Source organism: Desmodus rotundus, chromosome 2 (genome assembly GCF_022682495.2).
Source record: "Desmodus rotundus isolate HL8 chromosome 2, HLdesRot8A.1, whole genome shotgun sequence".
Taxonomy (NCBI): domain Eukaryota; kingdom Metazoa; phylum Chordata; class Mammalia; order Chiroptera; family Phyllostomidae; genus Desmodus; species Desmodus rotundus.
In genome coordinates this window covers 47,298,433-47,320,651 of record NC_071388.1, presented here as the reverse complement: position 1 = coordinate 47,320,651, position 22,219 = coordinate 47,298,433, and the positions used below count along the sequence as shown (strand labels likewise).

Genomic DNA, 22,219 nt, shown 5'->3' with positions numbered 1-22,219 from the left:
TTTTTCTTATCCCTTTGCCCAGTGATTTAAATCCCTGAGACAAACGCTGAGGAGAGATCAGAGAGGCAGATCATTAATTCCTTAAATAAAATCCTCTATGTAATAACACACATTTATATGGGTGCATGTATAAATATTTAATATCATATTGCTCCAAAATAACACAGAAAAAGTTTAAGTCAATCACCAGACAACAGAGACATGATTGAAGTCTCCTTGGGGTTTCGGTGGGACTCCGGATGGATAAAATTCAAAACAAAGATGACTTTAAAATTCTTGCCCGATTAGTTTGAAATCATCTTTATTTGCTTTTAGGATGAAGTCTGAAGATAGAACTGAGAACGTAACTGAGTTGAGACACATTCACATACTATGTCTTACTGGTATATGAATACTCCACAGAGGAGTCATTTCAATGTATCTAGCAGAATGTGATCTGTTCTCTCAGTCTGTTCTTATAAAAAGTGATTTTATAAACTCCTGAATATTAGGTTTTTCAAATGTATAATGTCACCGGAAAGTTTTCTTTTCCCGTTTTTCCTACTTTTTCATGTTCTACTAAAGAATACAAATCTTACAGTCACCACAGAAAATATTCACCAAAAAAAGGAGATTCCTATACACAATTTAGAAAAACATTATGCTGGGTAACTGAGAACCACAAATACATAAGCTTTTATTTTAGAAATAAAAATGAAAAGGCATCTCTAAATGAAGAGCTAAAATCTAAAATCCTTACCTCACTAAATTGAGTCTGGGCATTATTTTCCAGGTACAACATGTTAGCTGTAAGATTGATCAGTGCCGCTGTCCGTTCTTCTGGCTCCAGGATTTTGCCAACCCCCCCACCCCCTCTGAGACCCTTACAATAGGAATCTACTAGGAAGATAACAGAACTCAAGTCCCTCTCTCTCCTTCTGTCTCTGTACATAATTTTAGGTTCCTTAATATATACCCAACTATAGGCATGAGGGGGCGGTACTCTTCTCTTTACCTGTCCAATCCATCAACTTCCACCTGGACTCCTCCACTCCAATGGAGTGAGGCCTCTCCCATCTCATTAAGTAGTTAGAATTCCTTATCACCAATCTTTAAAGAAAAAGAAAGAAAGAGAAGGAAAAAAAAAAAAAGCAGGAGAGACAGACAGGTAAAACTTTCCCTTGTCTCTTTCACAAGAAAGTACACCCTCTCCTAAAAACACCACCAAATCTCCCCAAACAAACCACAAAGCACACCACCACCAAGACTTACAGAAGGCATTTCAGCAAGTTATTTTACACTTTGCAACTGAAAAGTAAAACTCAAGGAAAGCTTTTGGAAGGGTGTTGTTGTCGTTTTGTTTGGTTTTGTTTTGTTTTGTTTTAACCTAGATGTGTGGTTTCAAAAATGATTACACAAAGATAGAAATATGTGGAAAACCCTCAAATCCATGGTTATATTTCCTCAGTATAAAAATTAAAATCCACTGCCTGATAGGTGAAAAGTTCCAACTCATTCTCCCCAAAGAAATATCAGTGGTTTCATACAAAGCTATGTCAACATTAGCCACTTGATTCTTTAGAGCATGGTCCCGTTAACTTGTGAAAACAAACAAACACCCATATTATGGGCAGGAAATAGACATTCTGGGAAATGTGCCCATTTTTTAAAGCCCTTATTAAAAACTTTCTTTTTATCATTATCTCTGGAGACATGAATCAATATAATAGTTCATCTATTTGAATATTTATTTTCTCTATTACATTTATTTTTTATCAATGTTCAAAGATAACATCCTTTCCTATAAATAAGTAACAAATTACTAATAGAAAGACTTAAAGTATGAGAGACAAATTAGCCTTTGTCTTAAAAATAGATTTATATAAATACATAAGAACATTCCTGTAGAATCTGACCTTGGTTCCCGTGGACTTAGTGAGGATGAAATGCACCCCGATGCTTATTGTGTGAGTCACTACAATACTCCATTACTGTTGAGAGAGTATTCTATGTAATTCAGTTAGATTTATATCTAAACATCATTCCCCACCCCTGGGAAGTCATTTCCCTTTGTGCTGCCTCAAAGTTAAAACTGGCCAAGATACCTATAAGTGAATATTTAGATTCCTCCTAAAAATTAGAAGATTAGAAGAAAATGAAAATCCAGAATAGATTGGCATGTAAACACTAGAAATAAAGTCTCCCAATATATTCACGACCTTGGATTGCCTCCTCTTTACTTCTCCTTTCAAATCAATACAAAACACGCACATAAAGTATGATGGGATCTTCGGGGTGATATTTATTTTAAAGCCTCTGAGTTCCTAGTAAGGATGTTTCTTTTTTCTTTTTCTTTTCTTTTGTAAAAAGAATTCAGTAATTTCACTTGATCTCAAGTGTCCAAAAACATGACAAATTTATATTAAACACATTTAGTTTCTCACTAAAATATTGGGAAGATGGCCTCTTACTACCTGTAATTAACCAAATGAGCACAGACTACAAGGCAAAAAAAAAAAAAAAAAAAGAAATTACTTACAAAATGCAGTATAATTATTTGTACCATGTATTTAAATTCTACACCTACTGCCCAACTTAGGGTCACTAGTGGAAAGCAGGTGATGGCTTCCTTAGACCTGTGCTGTATTCCAGTTGTTCACAAGTTTGGGTGACCCCAAGTGCTTTTAAAAACAGGTTTCTGGACCTGCCCCCAAACCTCCCAGAGCAGACTCTCCAGGAATGCGGCCCCTATGTCTGTGTTTTGCATAGCCTAGTAGGTCATCCTGAAGGAGTCAGGTTTGGGAATCTGTGCTCTAGAGTAACTACCACTAGGTAGCACAACTTCCCAGAAAGTCATTACTGGATTCTTTTTTACACTAGTGGGATATTGTAACTGTTTGAACCCCTAAATCTAGGGTTCACAGTCTCAACTATTGGTGATGTTCTATCAAAATGTAAACAAATTTCATCTTTTACAAAGTCAGAAGATTTCCATCAGAATTTGAGGGGCTAAGAGTCAAATTTCATCTATCTGTTATCTCAGCTTTCAGTTCGATCTAGTCTGACTATGGTCTCTGCCTAATTTAACTACCCAGATTCTGGACAAAATCTAAGCCCGACATATCTTAGATATAAGATATGATATATCTGTCTTGGCTGCTTTGGGTAGTTGAGGGAAAAGAGCTCTGGACTGGGGTAACTTGAGTAACCAGAAGACACAGGCTCTGTTCCCAGCTGTGTCTTTAGCTAGCTCTGTGCCCTTGGGGCAGGTTACTTAACCACTCTGGACTCAGGTTCCTCATTTGCGAAATGAGGGGCAGAACTAAATGATTTCTAAAGAGCACTACAAAGATAAGAGTCCCTGTCCTGAATTCACATAAGTGGTTGAGAGGATTATTCACATTTTTCTTATTTTACCAGAATATTTGTACCTTAATTTGCTCATCTCTGAACTGTATAATTGAAGCAGTCAAGTTTGTTGTGCAAATACTAAAATGCTGAAATGACAAAGGAAAAGGTACAATGTTTTGTAGAAAATTTCTGTCGATTGCTTTAAGATATCCTCACAACAACAACAAATTACGTAATAATGCGTTTAAATTTGAATTTAGCACAAACATTTCCATAAAAGAGCTAATTAAAGTATATCTGATAACATTTAATTTCAGAATTAGCTTGAATACCTGATATAAATACCATATATTTACTTAAGCTGAAGGTTATTTAGTGCACTTGCCACAAAACAGCTTATCCTTGGATCTCAAAGATTTAGTAATGTGTATTAATTTTCATAACAACCTAGTGATGTAGGTAAGTATTATTATCCCCATTTTGCAAATAAATTAACTGAAAGAATTTAAGTGGGTTTCCCAAGCCCTCAGAAGTCAGAACAACTATATTTACAGCTCATAACTTTCTATTCTCAGCCATTTCCCTCGAATTTATCAAAGCTTCATGGCCTTAGAATTTGGGGTCAGCACCTCCTCCTGGAAGAAGAAACCACTGCTATAAATGCAGTCTTTGGGCAGCAGAAGTCTTCCAAGATGAGGGCATAACACATAGGCTTTCCTGAAATAACACTGTTAACATTTTGTTGAATAGCCTTCTTGAAAGTTACTTGTGGAAGAGCTCTTCATATGTTGAAGATATCAACCCCTTATCATAAGTGCTAAAGTATGTGTCTGTAAGGTCAGGTAAAGACCAATATGGTCCCTATAGAATTCTAGAAAGTAAAAACTGGGGCATTTTGTGCTTCTGGATCTATGTCTGCATTCAATGGTTAGGGTAGGTGTAGAGAGTAGGGAAATGCTTAGGTTTCATGAAGCCATGGAATGAAGATAAATGTTTTTGTAGGTTCCCTCATGAAGACCTTAATTCCACTGAATTATGAGAAAAAAGAAGTTAGAAGAGGGTTGGGTAAGTTTGGCTAGAATTGGGTAGTCATTTATTAAAGTAAGGTTGTTTTTATAGCAGCAGCTGAGACTTCAAGAAAGAATATGTACTGGGTTCTAATCAAATCAATCCTTCTATGCTTAACCCAAAATTTACCTGAGGGAGATTAAAAAAAAAAGAAAGAAAGAAAAGAAATCCAACACTATCTCCACTTTCTCCCCTCCCCTTTAGAGTTCCCTCACCATCAGTTTATCTTTCCTAAATAACTCTGATCATGTCACTCCTCAGGCTACTTCAATGCCAACCTGACAAAACCAGTATTTCCATAGGCCCTCAAGGCCCTTCCGAGTCTGGTTCCAAGCTACCTTCTCATCCTCCCCTTGCCCATATTTCTCTCTGCTTGCCACATTCTAGCTCCTGATGACCACTTCGGCCCTGGGCTCAACCTGGTCCCTTGGTTTAAAATGCTTCCATTCTCTTTACCTGATAAATTAAAACATTTCCAAATTTTTAAATGCCACCTTCATGAGGATTTTTCTAATTCTACAGTTGAATTTCAATCTTCTCTTATACGATGTATATTTAAAAATAATAAAACACAATCTTACAATGCAAAAAGTGGTATACTCTGTCTCCCCCACTAGGCTATGAACATTGGAGGTCGGAGTGCATGTCTGTTTATCATATCCCATTTTGTGTGGAAAAGCTTGAAGAATTCAAATGAATAGCTTAATTCTGTAAGAACTGGAAAGTTGAACAGTAGATTTCTTACCCAAAGTATTTGTTATGACACAGATGCCTTTCCTATAGAAATCAATGCACAATATCTAATTGAAAACGGAGAGGAAAAAAATAATGCTTTCAATCCAAGCACAGTACTACAAACCTTCGATGATTATTTCTCAAAAAGGAAAATTATCAACATTATAGACCTTCATTAGTCAAAAAAGATTGGGCTTTTATACAGCATGTGTAAAAGTTAAGAAATGCTGGGACTTTCCAACTGCTGCAGAACTAAATCAATTAGATTATTTTAACTCCTGCTACCCTGAAGCCAAAGGGTGACCCACAGAACACCTGGAGTAACTTGCAAAGCTCTAATCGTTCCCAAGTTCAGTGATTTCTTTCCCCTCCTGCCTCAAATAGGTAAGAAAATTAGCATTTGTAGAAAAAATTGAAGGCCACTAAATTAATTCAACTAGATTAACTGTCTCTTTAGTTCAAGATCAAATTCCAAAGCTCTGAAAAATGTGTAAGCCTTATGGGCACAGGACGGGAGATGAGTTTTGTCCTAAATCTTATGGTTACGCTCAAGCTAGAATTTACTTTTGTAGACCTTTGAGTAGAAGTAAAGTGGTGGACAGGGTTTAGATTCTCTCTCTTGGTGTTTTTTAATGGGTCAGGTACTCTTCAAAGCACTTTGTATATCAAACTAATTTAATTATCAAAAAGTATACAATTTCTGTATTGTTCTTACCCCTATATCAGATGAAGATGAAGACACTGAGGTGCAAATACTAAATTTTGAAATCGAGATTAGAGCCTGTATATCTTGCCCCCCAAATGTGGTGCACAGTTAGATTGTGTCTTCATGTACCCTCCAGCCAGTGTTTGCCCTCCTTCAAAGTCACGGCTATAGCAGGGGTACAGCTCACTGACCAGAGCTACCTCGCTCTATGATTGTAATAACAGCACTATCTTTAACCACTTCCCCAGATTTAAATAGTCTGTTACTTTTGAAGGGCTCCAAAACAGTTCATGTCAAAATAAATGTAGAGATATTTTCTCTGCTCACATTTTCTTTCATTTTGCATTTAAAAATTCTTAGGTTACAAAAATATTATTTTCATAGACAAATTTTTAAAAATCAAAATAAAAAAGAAATGTTACTTGTTCTTCTGTGTTTATGCATGTATTCTGTAAACAAAATTAGTATCATATTCAACATTATTTTTTAAGTTATTATACTATGAGCATTTAAGTATTCTTATAATTAAAAACACTGGGTCAAAGGTTACATATTTATTTGTTAGGTACAAAATTAAGTCACTTTCCAAAAGGACTGCATCAAATTGCATTTTTATGAGGATAAGATCCACATATTAAGGATTATATTTCCCAACTTTACAGTAGAAAAAATATTTTCTTATTTTAATATGAATCCCCTTGATTGCTAGTGAGATTTTCCTACCTGCATTTCAATGTTTACTAGCCCTTTGCATTTCTTCTATAAATGATCTATTAATGTCCTTTGCCTTCCCCTAGCCCTACTCCGTAAGTGTAGCAGTGTTTTCCTCACTAATAAAGTTACTAACCCTTTAACGTATTTTCCACGTTTATTTGCTTTTTAATATTATGTGTATTGGAAGAAGAACTCTGATTGTTTTATTACATAAAAATAACATCTTTTGTCATCTATTTCAGAACATAGAGGTAATCACTGTAAAAATTTTGTACCTTCCAGAGGTACACATTCCAGGCAATTGTGTGTGTTTCACAAACTGTGCATGTGATAATATGTATTAAAATATATATTTTGTTAAGTATGCTTACATGTGTCTGTATAAATATATGCATTTGTCTAATTTAAAAAATTAACCTGTTATTAACATGAGTGCATACTCAGGTAATGACATGTTTTTTTTTAAATAATGTTTTAAAACTGTCTTATTGATTTAATTTAGCTGTTTCTCATTAATTGGCTTCTATTTTGCTTCTATTTTTCTTTAGCACTATAACCTTAAAGTGAAAGTACTACACTATCAGAAGCTAAATTATTTAATTAAGAAAATAAAAGTATTTTAAAGGCCAATAGATATTACTACAATGATTTCCAGATATTATACCAGTTTATGTTTTGGCCAATAAAAACAGAGCTTAATCTACATCATTAGCAACTACCATTACTTAAAATATTTTTGAAACTTTAGAGAAAAATCTGACAAACAAAATCAATTTCCTCCTATTGCTAGTACATAGTGTTCATTAAAGTACACACGCTCATCTCCATCACCACTGATGGGACTGCCTGTGTAAGAGCAGGTCTTTCAGTCAAGCCAACTTGTGTTTGTTTGAAAACTGGTATGTTTCCTTAGCTTTTAATAATCTTTATTGGTAAAATCAAAATATCACCTCCCATTATAACATTTAACTTCCTAACCAACCATATAGCAGTAATTAGTTTATGATAATTTTAAAATAGATTTTAGTACCCTTTTCTTGTTTTGTTTATCCACATCTGTAGCTCTGGACATGGCTGTTAAATACCTTCTATAAAGTCTTATTTTAAACACAAGACCTCCTAATGTTTCAACAGTAGTCTGATTAAAATGATATGTAATTACTTTCCTATCTACTTCCTGCTATATCTCCACATGGCTGCCGCCGTAGTAGGTAGTCACAGACCATGCAGTCAATGGCCAGCTTGGCGCCTGGGAAGGGCACTGGAATCCACAGCAGAAACCTGGGGTCCAGTTCTCACCTCTGTGATTTTGAGTTAGTCCCTTTTGTTGAATGGATAGATGAACAAATATTCACTCAAGCTAACTGCATAACACATAATCTTTCCTTCTTGTTCATTATGGGATATATTCCAATATAATAACAGCTTTTAAATAATTTTCCCTACTGAAAACCATAGGAAAGACAACTTACCTTGCCTTTAAGTATCATGTCTGTCCCAAGAGTCATGGGCTTTGGGATAAGTTCTGGCTCTGCTATCAATGATTATATTACCTGAAGACGGACATTTCACTTCCATCCTGAACTGTTTATTGGGCTCAGTTTCGTTATATATTTGGCATACTATACTGCTGCGATTCTAGTCTTCTGGGAGCTCATGTGGCTCTTTCACCACAGTCTGAGTTTCACTATTGATAAAGACACACAATATCCCTATATATAACTTTATATTTCACACCTTTTCCTTGTGGTATTTTCTTCCTAACGAGCCTGTGAGGCAGTCAATTTTATTAAAGTTTATTTCGATCAACTTTTCTCTCCTCAGTATAAGTAATAGGTTGGGCAGAGGACACCTCATTCTTCCTGGAGGCTGTATTTTGAGGCAATGCAACTTACTTTCTTACATAAATCCTCTTTGCCTTTTCTAGGAAAAAGAAATCTAGGCAAAATAAAAAGAAGGTGTATTTATTTTGGAGTCCTGGATGAACTCCAGGGGACAAAATTACATTTTGTCTCTTTTAATTCAGAAGCTCAGAGAGTTCCAGTGTCTTTTCTCTATGGCAGCAGGCCATGGGAAAAGAAGACCTGTCTCTGGAAACTATTTCCACTCACTCTATGGCTGGAGTGTAGGAGACTTTGGCGTACAAAAATAATGAAAACTTTATGCACCCCTATGTTCTTTGCAGCATCATTTACAATGGTCAGGCTATGGAAGCAACCCAAGTGCCCATCAATAGACGAGTGTATAAAAAAAGCTGTGGTACATATACATGTGGAATATTACTCAGCCATGAAAAAGAAAGAAATGTTATCATTTGCAATAGCATGGACAGACCTAGAGGGTATTATGCTAAGTAAAATATATGATTTCATTTATATGAGGAATCTAAAGAACAATATAAACACACAAAAAATACAGAAATAGACTCATAGATACAAGGAACAAACTGATGGTTGCCAGAGGGGAAGGAGGTTAGGGGAATGCGTGAAAAATATGAAGGGATTAAGAATACAGATTGGTAGTTACAAAATAGTCCTGGGGATGTAAAGCACAGCATAGGAAATATAGTCAACAATATTGTAATAGCTATGTATGTTGCCAGGTGGGTATGAGAAATATCAGGGGAACATTTTGTAAAGTATATGATTGTCTAACCAATAGTCTGTACACCTGAAACTAATACAAATATTGACTATAAGTGGCAATTGAAAAAATAAAGCATAAAATAAATAAAAACTAATATTATTAATAATAATAAAGACATCAAGATAAGTGGCTTTCTGGTGTCATTTTTGTCCTGAGTAGAGAAGAAAGTGAAGCATCTCTGGAATTAGAAAGCAGGGCCTGCAAAGAAAGGTTTGGAGGTGAAACCTGGGGATTGTTCACCAAAACGGAAAACAAAGTCCAATTTCAAAAGTACATACCAGTGTTGTGGTAAGAACCGCATGCACGATTCTAGTTTTCAAATATTTGATATTTCTGGCTAGGATGGTCTTGATCAAGTCCTTCTATTGAGAAAGTCCTGGTAATGGCCAAGAGGGCAGCAGTAGTGTAGCTCTGGTAATAAGAACATTAGGACATGTATCGGGCATTGCAGTCTAACAGTACGTATATCTTACATGTCATAATTTTCTGGCTCTGTACACCCCAGTTCCTCTATTCTCTCTGACAGGCAAACTCATATATGTTCTCTAACACTCATATAACTCATTACCTTCATTTTAGTCAACATCCGAGCGTGTGCTGTGTACTCAGCCTTGCACTAGCATCTGTGGACCCATTCCTGTCTTCCCTAGCCAGCCAGTTGCTTTTGCCTCTAAGTATTTATCCAATTGTGAGTATACATAAATTATTATAGATCCATCTCATTACTTTTTAAATTCTGTTTTCATGAACCTCACACTAAAATATGAGCTCGAACGCAAGGGTGATGCCCGATTTAGTTCTATAGTCCCTGCAGATTAGGAAGTGTGCAGAATCAGCACTGAAATTATGTTTGTCAGATGCCTATTCTGGACTGAACCATAACATATGCCCAATTCGCAGATAATGAGTTCAAGTTACAGTAGAGGTAAATGTTATGTTCAAGTTCACACACTAACTATGTTTAAAGCTGCATGCTCTCCTGAGCCACACAAGTTGCTCTGTCACAGAAGAGATAAGCCTCTCACATGCACGCCCCAATAATGGGGAGTAATTCTGTCTAGAGCAAATCAATTTGTCTGCACAGTCTGTAGGAGAAATCAGAGATCCTGTGGTCACAAATGACTCCCAAAGATATTCTTTCACTTTCAGTAGCTTTTTTCTCTTAATGTTGATCTCCTGAGCTTCCTTCTGCTACAGACACAATAAACTAACCTAGTTCCAGCTTCCCAAGCCTGATTCACAACTCGATTAAAAAGTGGTGCAACCAAGTAGGTGTGCCTCTGTGACTTGGGTGGTTCAACAAGATCTTCTGGCCTAAAGAGGCCACTGGTTTGACTTTGTGGGCAGGGAGGGGGGTGGGTCATTATCTGTATGGATCTTTAACTGGACTACCTGCAACAGTTATCACAAAGAGATTAACAAAAAGACTCAAGCAGAGTGCTACTGTAAAATACATAGGTAATTTCAGGCAAAGACTGAAATGTGCTTTAGAATTAAAACATATGTTGCTTAAAAGTGAAGAGAAACTAAGTATTATAGCTTCCTAATAATGATGAAGAAATCATTTCTTCAGATGGAAACAAGTACAGTTGTGTTCAAATCACAAAAAGGATAAAGAATATGTGGTAAATAGTCTGAACGCTTTATAAATCACCTGAATACACACACACACACACACACACACACACAGTGGAGCAGCTGGCCCCTACACAAGGAAAAATAAAACTGAGAGATTATTTGCTAAGTCAGTTGCTAAGTGAATGGAATGGGTATACTACTTTCATCTTAATCAAGTACACAGTCCTCTTTCATTATTCCTTCTCATTCACAGATTTTGCAACTCCGACAGATTTCTGCTGGGTAAGGTGTATAAGCTACAGTGTCAAAGGGCCGAGTTGCTGACAGTGTAAGTGGTATGTCCTGAATCTGTAAGATTCTGACCAAACCATAGTACAGGTGCTTCAGTCTGGGCATCTCTCTAAAAGATATATTTAACTTTTTCTCTCTAAATTCATTTCTCTAATGGGCCACATTCCTATCATTTTTATTTAGCAACCATAATAAAATCTTACCCATGGTTAATAGCTAGAAGACCAGGTAGACTAAAGTTCATGCATGATCCCCAAACATCAGACTGCTTGCCTTTTGATTTCCACTGTTGTTTTAGAGAGGGACAGGTCAAAAATGTCTAATCAGTTCACCTCACTGGAGAAATTGTCAAGTTTGGGTTTTACCTCTTCTCTCTTCCTAACTGGGGAATTTAGACATAAAAATGAAAGTCAAGGCTAAAGTAAATAGTCGCTGATTAAAAATTAGTTGTTTTGATTTTATTCTAATGTCAAATCATAGATCCATTTGGGATATGTTAATGCTAGAAGGGATATTAAAGACCAGTGGGTAGAGACCATTTTATTTCTCTTCACTCACACACCTGCACATTTCATTTTAAGCATTCAATTTATACTTTATCGTATATGGCTTTGCAGTGAGACCCAATGAAGGATAAGATTCAGCACCTGTCCTCAGACTTCCTAATCTAGTGGAAAATCATATATATATATATATATATATATATATATATATATATATATATGTACATTTACCACCAAGATGAAATATATATATGAAGTAGTAACTAAAATAAATGCTATATAAGTGTCAAGTTACATGTAGCAGTTCTCTGGAAACAGAAGAAAGAGTGATCGATTCCCTATGAGGACGTAAGGAGCGAAGGCTTTATGGTTGAGCAGGATTTTGAAAGAAGAGGAGGAAGACACTCCTAAAATAGAACAACAACACGGGCCCAAAGAAAGAGATATTAAATTATGTACTGAGAAAAATAAGATGGAGTTGGATGAGCGTGGAAGGACATGGGAGTTGGAGATAGAGTAGGAGAGATATATTAGTATGAGACTGTGGTAGAGTTGAATTCTTTTTCATATTTAAGGTAACTAAGCCTTTATGATTTATAATTTATGATTTAACTTCCCTGAAGATAAAGATCTGAGGTAGATTACCTCTTATCTCCTATGGTTTCATTTTTCTAACTCCTTGGATTAAAAATAGAACATCTTCATGTGAATTGAAAGAATATCGACAATACCCCAAATTCGAAGTAATGTCTTCTGCCATTGCTATCACCAAAGATCATTATCAGCTGCTCTTCTCTGTCTCATCCTCCCCAGAGAAGCCTGCCTTCCAAGCCTACCCAACTGTCACAACAGCATTTGCCCCCTGACCTTCAGCAAATGATGCACAGAATGCCTTTTTAAACGGCTGGGTGCTACATCCTTGTTTCTTTAAGGACTTACCTACAAGGTTAATTAGAAAGTTCAACGTTCTCTCCGCCCAGAGCTGACATTTACATTTAGAACTACAGGCTTGGAGGATTCCAGCCCAGCAGGAGCTGGCCTCTGCTCTCAGGATAATTGAGGAAATCAAAGACAAAGTCTCATTTCTTCATCATTACACTTCTATAAGACTTTGAGTCTCCGTGGTTAGTAACCAATTAGGCATTGGCTCATAAATACTTCTTTCCATGATTTCCTAGGAGTGTAAGTGGACACACCCATAACAATAGTGTCACTTTCCCTTCTTGTGCCTCAGCAAGAACAGCAGGGAAAGAAGACAGGGCTCTGTCACTTTTTTAGGAAAAAAATTGGTATTCCAAAGAAAAGAGATGGAAGAGAATGCCTAGTTTATAGTGATGAGAATATATGAGCAGTAATTCTAAGCACTGATAAAGTAGAACTGAAGAAACTTACATTAGTAAGAAACTTTAGAAATCATATAACCAAACACTTTCATTTTAAAGACAGATGATATACAACCCAAAAGAGAAAACTAAGTGTCTTGGTGCTTTGCAACTATTTTATGAATTTGAAATGGTTCTCCTCATTCTTAGTACTGCATCCCTATTTGAAATAATTGCATTACCCACTGCATTTAACTAAGAGAAATGCATGTTTGCATATGTCACCGTGGCTTGTCTTCCAAGGATACCAGACTGCATCTCATGGGCCAGCTCAAGTTCTGCTTTGAAATCTGTTAAAGTTTGGTTGCTAGATCAGGTTTTCTAATAAACACATTAAGGTATTAGTAAATGCTACACTCTATTTCTCTCTGGTAGAGATATTTTCATTTCTAATTTAGGCATCCTAAAAGGTAAAGGAAATCTGTGAGTTTAATGAGAAAGGGAAAGGTAGATTTCAGTAAAAAATGATGGCAAGATGCTTTAGACACTTGAAGAATAATGATGGGTACACAAGTACATCAGAAGATACCTCACAAAAGCCTGGAAGCAAAGAGCACACCCAAGCAAACAGCACAACAAAACAAAATGGACACAGGGAGGAAAAAGGGACATGAGGATCTTGGTAGTTGTGTGGAAGATAGTTCTTACCTTACACTGAAAGTGTAGAGCTTAGAACCTAGCAAGAGGAACAGCACCCTCTAGATACAGGGTAAAAAAAAAAAAAAACAAAAAAAAAAGACTGACTTGGGGGAGAATGAGTTTGGATTCTTAAAAAAACTTATCTATCTATTAAGGCAAATCAAGTGTACTTAGTTCATGGCAAATGACTTATTTATAGGTAGTTTTTAACTCAATTTCTCTTCTGTAGGATCTTGACTTGTACCCGATATAGCCAATTGAGTACCTGGGTTTTGAGGATGTGTTTGATGAGAGGATACATGAACATTTTGTACAGCACTTTATAACAACAGGCTGATGTGCTGTATCTGATGCTACATTTGAAAGCACTTCAAACTTGGCTTGGAGAGCAGTGGCTTCAAGTCACAAGGTCTGCCTTCAAGTCTTGGTTCTAATAGTTGCTAAATCTGTGGGATAGAGGAAAACCTAAAACTGCATTTCACTTTTATTAAATGGGGGATATCACCAACTACATGACCTCACGTTCAAGGTAACTGAGGATTGTCAAATGAGATAGTGTTTTATAAATTATAAGGAGGAAGGTAAAAATAGAGGAGATTAGAATAACCAATAGTATATTGAGATGGCCCAAAACGGTGATACATGCAGTATCTGTGTGTTCTCCTTATCAGACCCCTTCCCTGCAAACACTCACAGACATACATGTAATTTCTTTCTTCCATTATCTCAGCTAGAAAAACATCAGCTCACAAAAGAATTTGGTCACATTGAAAGATGGCTGCAGAGGCACAGTTAAGTATACACAGTTCCTTTTCATCTTCTGCCAAGTATGAAATGTATTTTAAAGGAAATGCTGTTTGTTAAAAGAAAGCAAATTTGTCTTTTGACAAACCATAAAACCTGAAACATCTAGCCATGAATCAGTGGTGGTTTTTTTCTTTATATTTTACATATCCAGTGATATTTTATGATCTTCAGGGAACACAGATTGGATGAATCTATGTTCTCATTCCCTCCTAAAGTTATGCCAGTTACTTACATATTATAACTATGGAACAAAAGGTCAGACTGCTTGGGTGGTTACATCTGATGACCTTTAAGATCTCTCCTAACCGTAACATTTCTTTAATTAAAGAAAAAAACAAACAAAAATTAACATGGCCCCAATCCCACACACACAACATAGTTAAAGTAACAACAGCAGAAAAAACAAAGGCAAAGATGGGCAGGATAATTCAACTATTTTTAATATCATTTAGTATTTATATTTGGTGGTTGACTTTCTAGAAAATTATTCTTGTCTTTTTAAAATAAGGAACAGAGCTGTCTACAAAAACATGTGGCAGTCAGTATTGTTCTCTAACTCTCCTAGGAAGTAGCTTCTGAATTTTGAGTCCTGGTCTGCTAAAAGGAAAAAAATTGGGCTTGGCAACTTAGCTTCTTTGTCTGAATGAACAAGATGCGTACAAAATTAGTGAAGGTATACTCAAGGAGATCTCTAACTGGATCCATCAACCTTCTTAAACACAGCTTCACTTCACAGTAGTTCCTGGAGCCATAATGGCCTGAAGCTGTCTGCAAGGTTTACTATCTAAGGACTTTGACCTAAAATAAGGTTTACAAGGAAAATTTTTGAGGTGGAAAATGAATGCAAGAATGAGAATTACTCAAAGGGAGTCAGTGAGCCTCACATGATCAGAAGGGATTTAAAAATACAGTAAATGCCTTCATTCATATGGTAGAAGTTGTTTTTTTCTTTTTGTATTTTTTTTCAGATCCAAGTATTATAGGGGAAGTGCTTAGAGAACATAGCATCAAGATCAAGATAACTCTTAGAGTGATTGCTTCATATCCTGGTGGCTTACCTTCCAAGAGAAAGGAAATAAAAATCTTTATCATTGGTTTTTCTTTGGGAATCTTTTTAATGATTTATTGATTGTGGAAGAGGCCACTGAGTAAAAGTAGAGACCCCATTCTCTCTTTACACGTTGGTGCCTTGATGTTTTTGAGGATACAGCTGCCTTGAAGATGCTCAGATAAAAGACATTAAGTGAAAAGTAATAGTATTATGTACTTATTACCCCACTTATCTGCTTATTTCTTCCTTGAAGTCCTACTTCTGTAGCAGTATCAATCACTCCTCTGGCAGCTTGTCTCACTACAAAGAGAGGATCTGATCCCCTGCTCAGCCCTCCAGAAGCCACAGACTCGTGCAGGCTAATTCATTATACCACCAAGGCTGCAGGACGAGATTGTCTGGGGGCTGGGGGTGGCAGGCTCTTGGAGCACAATTCTTGAAAATGAAACAGAAATTCAATCCACCAAACATGATCGTCTAGGCACTATACTTGGCATTGAATAAGCACCAAACACATTTGAGGAAAAGTCTTGATCCTTTCTACAAGTAAATAAGAGCTGTGTTAGGAAAAATGACAATGTGAGAGCAAATATTTAACATCAGCCAAAGAAAAGTTTAGTAGTCTCAAGTTGGTATATATCAATTGACTAAATATAGTTAGTTTCAAGAGATATAATATATATATAATATCTCTTGAAACTAACTAAAATTAGTACAATGGATACCAACAGAAAACCTGGATTCTAGGCTGGCTCTTTGACCAACTGGCTGGGTAACCTAGGGCTTCTCACTTCACTTCTCTGAGCTTCAGCTTCCATATTGGTTAAAAAAAAAAAGCATATGCTACTAAATTTCTAAAGCTAGTTACAAACACTGACATTCTAAGTGAGGGAGTCAGTGTTAAGTTATGAATTTAAAAAGCTGGTTTTCCATTAAATTCAAAATAGACCTTCTGCTTGGAAAGAGAGACACAAAAGTTTGGGCCAAGGACAAGAGGCAAATTTGCAGACTATGTCTGTATGAACTCCTAGATTCATTATTAAGATTTGTTTATTTAACTGTCTTCATTAGCTGCTCTTAGTACATCAAAGGAGTGTTTCTAAACCCTTACAATTAGCCGTGTAAACAAAAGTACAATTTATCACTTTGCCATGCTCAGTAAACAAGGTTTCTAATACACTATTAAATCCTACTGAGGAATATCCCAACTAAAACCATTAGGCTGGGCATACAAATATTAAACAAGGTCTTGTACCGAGAAAGGTTTCAATAGATTTTAAGAAGTGAATCAGTCAATGAATTTGCTGAATGTTGATGAGAAATGACCTATTGGCCAACATTAACCGACACTGCCCAGACATTTTTCTGCTTTAGTTGAATGAGAGCCAAGATCTCACTCTCTGATAACCAAACAATCAACCAAACCTTTATTTAACCTTAAGTAGTATTGATACTATTGAGTGTGCCCAACTATTCAATTCAGGAGGTCTGAATAGAGTTTGTAGTATTATTAAAAAGAAGACAATCATGAGTAATTAGAGAAAGTAAGGGTTTCTTCATGGCCAATCAAGTAAGCAAAGCTGCAAATACCTTTTTTGGTGGCTTTATTAAAAAATGTCACATGCAGGTAGCAGATGAAAAAATATTAAAGAACATGTATCTTTGAGATGCTATTATTTAAACTTGGAAATCCAGAACAAGAGCCATATTTTCAATAGTTAGACAGTCTAACGTATTATGGGTGTCTTTCATTTAGTCATACATACTAACTTGTACACTAATGAAGTTAAATGGCTTTTAATAATATTTAATTACACCAAAAATCCAAAGAGCTAATATAATTAGAATGGCATGAAATATACATTGCATGTGGTTGTGAAGATCAAGGATGATAATGGATGTGAAATAACTTTTAAACTGCAGAAGTTTATTCAAACAAGATATTTATTTGTTTGTTTTTGATGAATAGGTACCATTTTCTAAATCCATACTACAATTAACTTTGATTCATTCAAATGAATGCCTCTGACATAGAACATGATTTATACACTGAAAGTGACTAATTTGAAGAGAAAACTTGCAATATTAAATGTTTTGTCCTGCCTAATAATCTTTAGAGAGTCCTTGGATCAGCGTCTTCAAATTTGCATAAACTCAGAAAAAGTGTTCTTCAAAGAAAAAAGAACAGCCTTCTAGGCACAATCCCTTTTGATAATTCCCTGAATGCCCAAACTTCTGTTGCTTAATTCTAATGGAAATTGCTTAATAGATGTCGAAGAAACATTTTAAGTGAATATTTACACATTCCAGATGAACAAAAAAATTGATAGATAACATAAGGAAATAGCAAAATAATCCAACAAGGACGGGCAAGAGATTGTTGGGGGGATTGCATCTAGTTTTCAAACCTTATGTCAAGAAAATGGCAAAGTAGAACTGCCCTGATTTTATTTTATTTTTTAAACACTTAATCTTTATTTTAATTTGCTTTGAATCATAGCATTAATTAATTTTCAGTAACATTATTAATATTTTCTTCTTTTGGGTCACGGTTTTCCATATTCTAATTAGGTACTAGCGATGGCATTAGGGAGAAAAAGAATGGAGCTTTTTGTGTTTTGTCTGTGGATTGGATAAATATGGAAGTTTTTCTTGTTGTTGTTCTTTTTCCTCTTCTTTTTCAGAGAAAAATACTGGGAAAATGATCTTTGTCTTCATTACTTTTGGATTTATAAATGATTTTTGTGAGCTCTGAAATTTTAAGTCCACACTTTTGACTCTGAAAATAAGCTGGTAAGGTTTTTAAACTTTCCACCCAAAAGTTACACAAAATAAAAATTAATTTATATAATAAACTTCAAATAGTCTTAGTAAGCAAATTTTACATTTAAAACCTGCTAGTTGAAGGAAGAAGTCTTTCCTGGCAAGGAAAACAGTATTAAGAAAAAAAAATAAAAAGCTTATGTTAAGGAAATATTGGCTGGAGCCAAGGGTGGGCTGGGAACCAGTGTGGGTGGGAGGAGGCATGAAACTGAAAAATAGTTAGTAGCCATATGGCTAAGATTATTTATTTTTTCCAGTTATAGTTGACATTCAATATTTTAATAGTTTCCAGTGTACAGCAGAGTGATTAGACATTTATATAACTTACAAAGTGATCCCCCAGTAAGTTTAGCATCCATTTGACCCCATAAATAGTTATTACGATATTACTGACTATACAGCCTGTGCTGTACTTTACTTCTGTGACTATTTTGTAACTGCCATTTGTACTTCTTACTCTCATTACCTTTTTCAGCCAGTTCCCCAAACCCCCTCCCAACTGTCAACCATCAATTTGTTTCTCTGTGTCACTGAGTCAGTTTCTGTTTTATTTGTTTCTTATTTTTTAGATTCCACATATAAGTGAAATCACATGGATTTTGTCTTTCTATGTCTGACTTATTTCACTTAGTATAATACCCTCTAGGTCCACTCATGTTGTCACAAATGATAAGATTTCATTCTTTTTCATGGCTGAGTAACATTTCATTGTTTATATGCAGCTCACCTTCTTTACTTAAAGACCTATTGATGGACATGGGTTGCTTCCATAGCTTAGATATTGAAAATAATGCTGCAGTGAACATAAGGATGAATATATCTTTTCAAATTAGTATTTTGGATTTTTTTTGCATATTTACCCAGAAATGGAATGGCAGGGTCCTAGGTAGTTCTATTTTTAATTTGTTGAGGAACTTTCATACTGTTTTCCATAGTGGCCATTCCAATTTGCAATCACATCAATAGTGCATGGGGGTTTGCTTTTCTCCACATTCTTGCCAATACTTGTCGTTTGTTGATTTATTGATGATCACCATTCCAAAAAGTATAAGGGGTTATCTCACTGTGCTTTTAATCTGCATTTCTCCGATAATTAGTGACATAGAGCATCTTTTCATATGTCTATTGCCCATCTGTATGTTTTCTTTGGAGAAGTGTCTATTCAGGTCTTCTGCCTATTTTTAACTGGATTGTGGTGTTTGTATATACATGTATGTGTGTTAGATGTATGGGTTCTTTATATATTTTGGATATTAACCCCATATCAGATGTATTGTTGATGAATATCTTCAGCCATTTGGTAGGTTATCTTTTCATTTTGTTGACAGTTTCCTTTGCTGTGCAAGAACTTTTTAGTTTGATGTAGTCCCATTTGTTTATTTTTTTTTCTTTTATTCCCTTGCCCAAGGAGATATATCCAAAAAAATATTACTAAGGGCAATGTCAAAAGTTTATTATCGATGTTGTCTTCTAGGAGTTTTATGGTTTTTGGGTCTTACATTTAAGTCTTTTATCCATTTTTGAGTTTATTCATGTATATGTTGTAAGAAAGTGATCTAGTTTCTTTTTTTTTCGCATGTATATTTCCAATTTTCCCAACACCATTTCGCAAAGAGATGGTCTTCATCTCATTCTATATTCCTGCCTATTTTGTGACAGATTAACTGACCATATAGGCATAGGCTTATTTCTGGGGTTTCTGTTCTGTTCTATTGCTCTATGTGTCTGTTTTGATTACTATAGTCTTATAGTATAGTTTGATATTAGGTAGCATTATACTCCAACTTTAGGACTGACCCCATTTTACATTAACAGAATATTAAGGAATTATTATGTAGTCTCCTTTAGGTTCTGTGGGACACTCTGAGAGCTCAGATTGCACCACTTCTCTCAGGAGCCCACTGTACCTCCAAACCATTGAAAATACATTTGCTGGGCACGGACACCAAGCTTTGTAAGGGGTTTTACAGAAAGAAAGTATGATTTCTGCTTTCACGGAGCTTTGAGCCTGGTGAACAATCTGTTGTACTTTATAAAGCAGCTTGTGACTCATTATTGGAATACAATCAATGATGACAAATCTTTAGCCTTTAAAAAAATTAACCAAAAATGTAATCAGCACTACCACATTTAGTGTGTACAGTGAGTGATCAAACTGGATAAAACAATTCTGAGAAAAAAAATCAGTAAAGTAAGGACACATTTTCTTATGCTCCTGATAAGTTTTCACTAAAGATGAGTGACAAGGTGAAGGGCCAGCAACTGAATTGCCCAAGATGGTCACTTTGAAAGATGGCACATTTGAATGTCTAGATGGGTTTAGTCATTTAAACAGTTCTATTTCTCTTTTGATGCATCCCTGACAGAGTACATAAATCATCTCTATTGTATACAATTTATTATAATCACATTTTCACTCAGAGACCATATTTATTCTATTTGATTAATTCTACCAAGTTATTATGCTTCAAATGAATGCCAACTAAGTGGAAGAATTCCAAGGAAGGGTCAAACATAGCCTGTGTCTGGTGTGTCCAAACTTTTGGCATCTCTGTGCTACACTGAAAGAAGAAGAGTTGTCTTGGGCCACGCATTAAATATACTGCAACATGTAATCCCCCAAAAATCATATAATGTTTTAAGTAAATTTCTGATTTTGTGTTGGGCTACATTCATAGCCATCCTGGGCTGCACATGGCTCACGGGCCGCAAGTTAGACACCCCTGGTACATCCACTGGTCATATGATCTCTAACCCAAATAGATAATAAATCTGATTTCTCAGACACAAATCACAATAAACACACACACACACACACATAGGTAGCAACATCCATAACATTCTCAAAGGGACTCACTAGAGATAACATTTAAGAAAATAAAATTTTAGGGTTTTTTTCTTTTACACACAATTCATTTTTACTCTACCATTTACCTTGATCATTGCATAGAATCCTAGCTGATTCTATGTTGGAGGCTGATAGAAATTACAGTACCTTTAAAATGAAACATTTCAAAAATACGCACATGAACAGAGTCAGAAAGCAGCAATAGCGAATATTTATTAAGCTCTAAGCGTAGGCATGATTCTCAGTGCTTTATTTATGTGGCATGATTGAATATTCGCATTAGCCTTTGAGGAAGTTAGCATTATAATCCACATTTCACAAATGGAGGAAGCAGCACGGGGAACTGAAGTAACGTGCCCTATGTCACATCACTAGCTAAATGATAGGCACGGCGTTGAACAGGGTTGTACAGCCAAATTAACCTGGTTTTGTGCTGAAAATGGAGTAAAACTTCTCTGGCCACCTCTGTGCCCATACCAGTACTTCTTATAAAAATGTCATCATTGACTAGAAAGTTGTGCACCTGTGCTCTCCTCCCCCCGACCCCAGGCCTGCATTTTATCCATTAGATGCACTCGAATCTACACATGAACTCCCACTATGGCATCCATGTGCCACGGCCAAAAAATTTCAGTTCATGCCCATGTCACGACCCAGTGTTGTCAACTACACGGTAAGTCAGCCCTTACTGCACAGCAGGTGCTATTATGTCACAGGTAGTTTTAATGCATATGATAAGTTCTGATTTTGGGGTCAGAATCATTTATTGTTTTATGATAAGAAATAAAAGCAATTGTTTGATAGAACTCTAACTTAAAAAAAAATTACTGTTACTCTTTCAGGATTCTGGAGCAGTTTGATGAGCAATTATTCATAGGTTGCCAAGAAAGTGACGAAAAAATAACTTGCAACTACTTATAATCTTTGTGATTCAACATTTTTTAAAAAGAGTTACATAATAATTAAAACAACACCAAAATAAAATAAGAATTGGATCCTGAGCTTGGTGGAACAGTGTAACTTCTGTACAAAACCACCTCTTGCTTTGTGTTTGTTTAAAACAACCCTTTCCATCTCATGACTGATCTAATAAAAAGT

The 22,219-nt window shown here is 35.7% G+C and overlaps 1 protein-coding gene across 10 annotated transcripts in view; it reads right to left on the bottom strand.

The window, feature by feature from the left end:
- The window catches only part of TP63 (tumor protein p63), a 230,171-nt gene that overhangs the window by 91,421 nt on the left and 116,531 nt on the right, over positions 1 to 22,219 (bottom strand). For 5 of the 10 annotated variants that reach the window (XM_024564737.3, XM_053918209.2, XM_053918210.2 and 2 more), the window contains exon 1: positions 740 to 919. The exons of 4 other annotated variants lie outside the window; for them this stretch is intronic. In XM_024564737.3, the coding sequence (XP_024420505.1) occupies positions 740 to 781 (42 nt within the window). In that variant the 5' untranslated portion in view covers positions 782 to 919. Of the gene's footprint in view, positions 1 to 739; positions 932 to 22,219 lie in introns of those variants that run through there. One more of the 10 variants, XM_024564730.3, reaches the window with a different exon arrangement.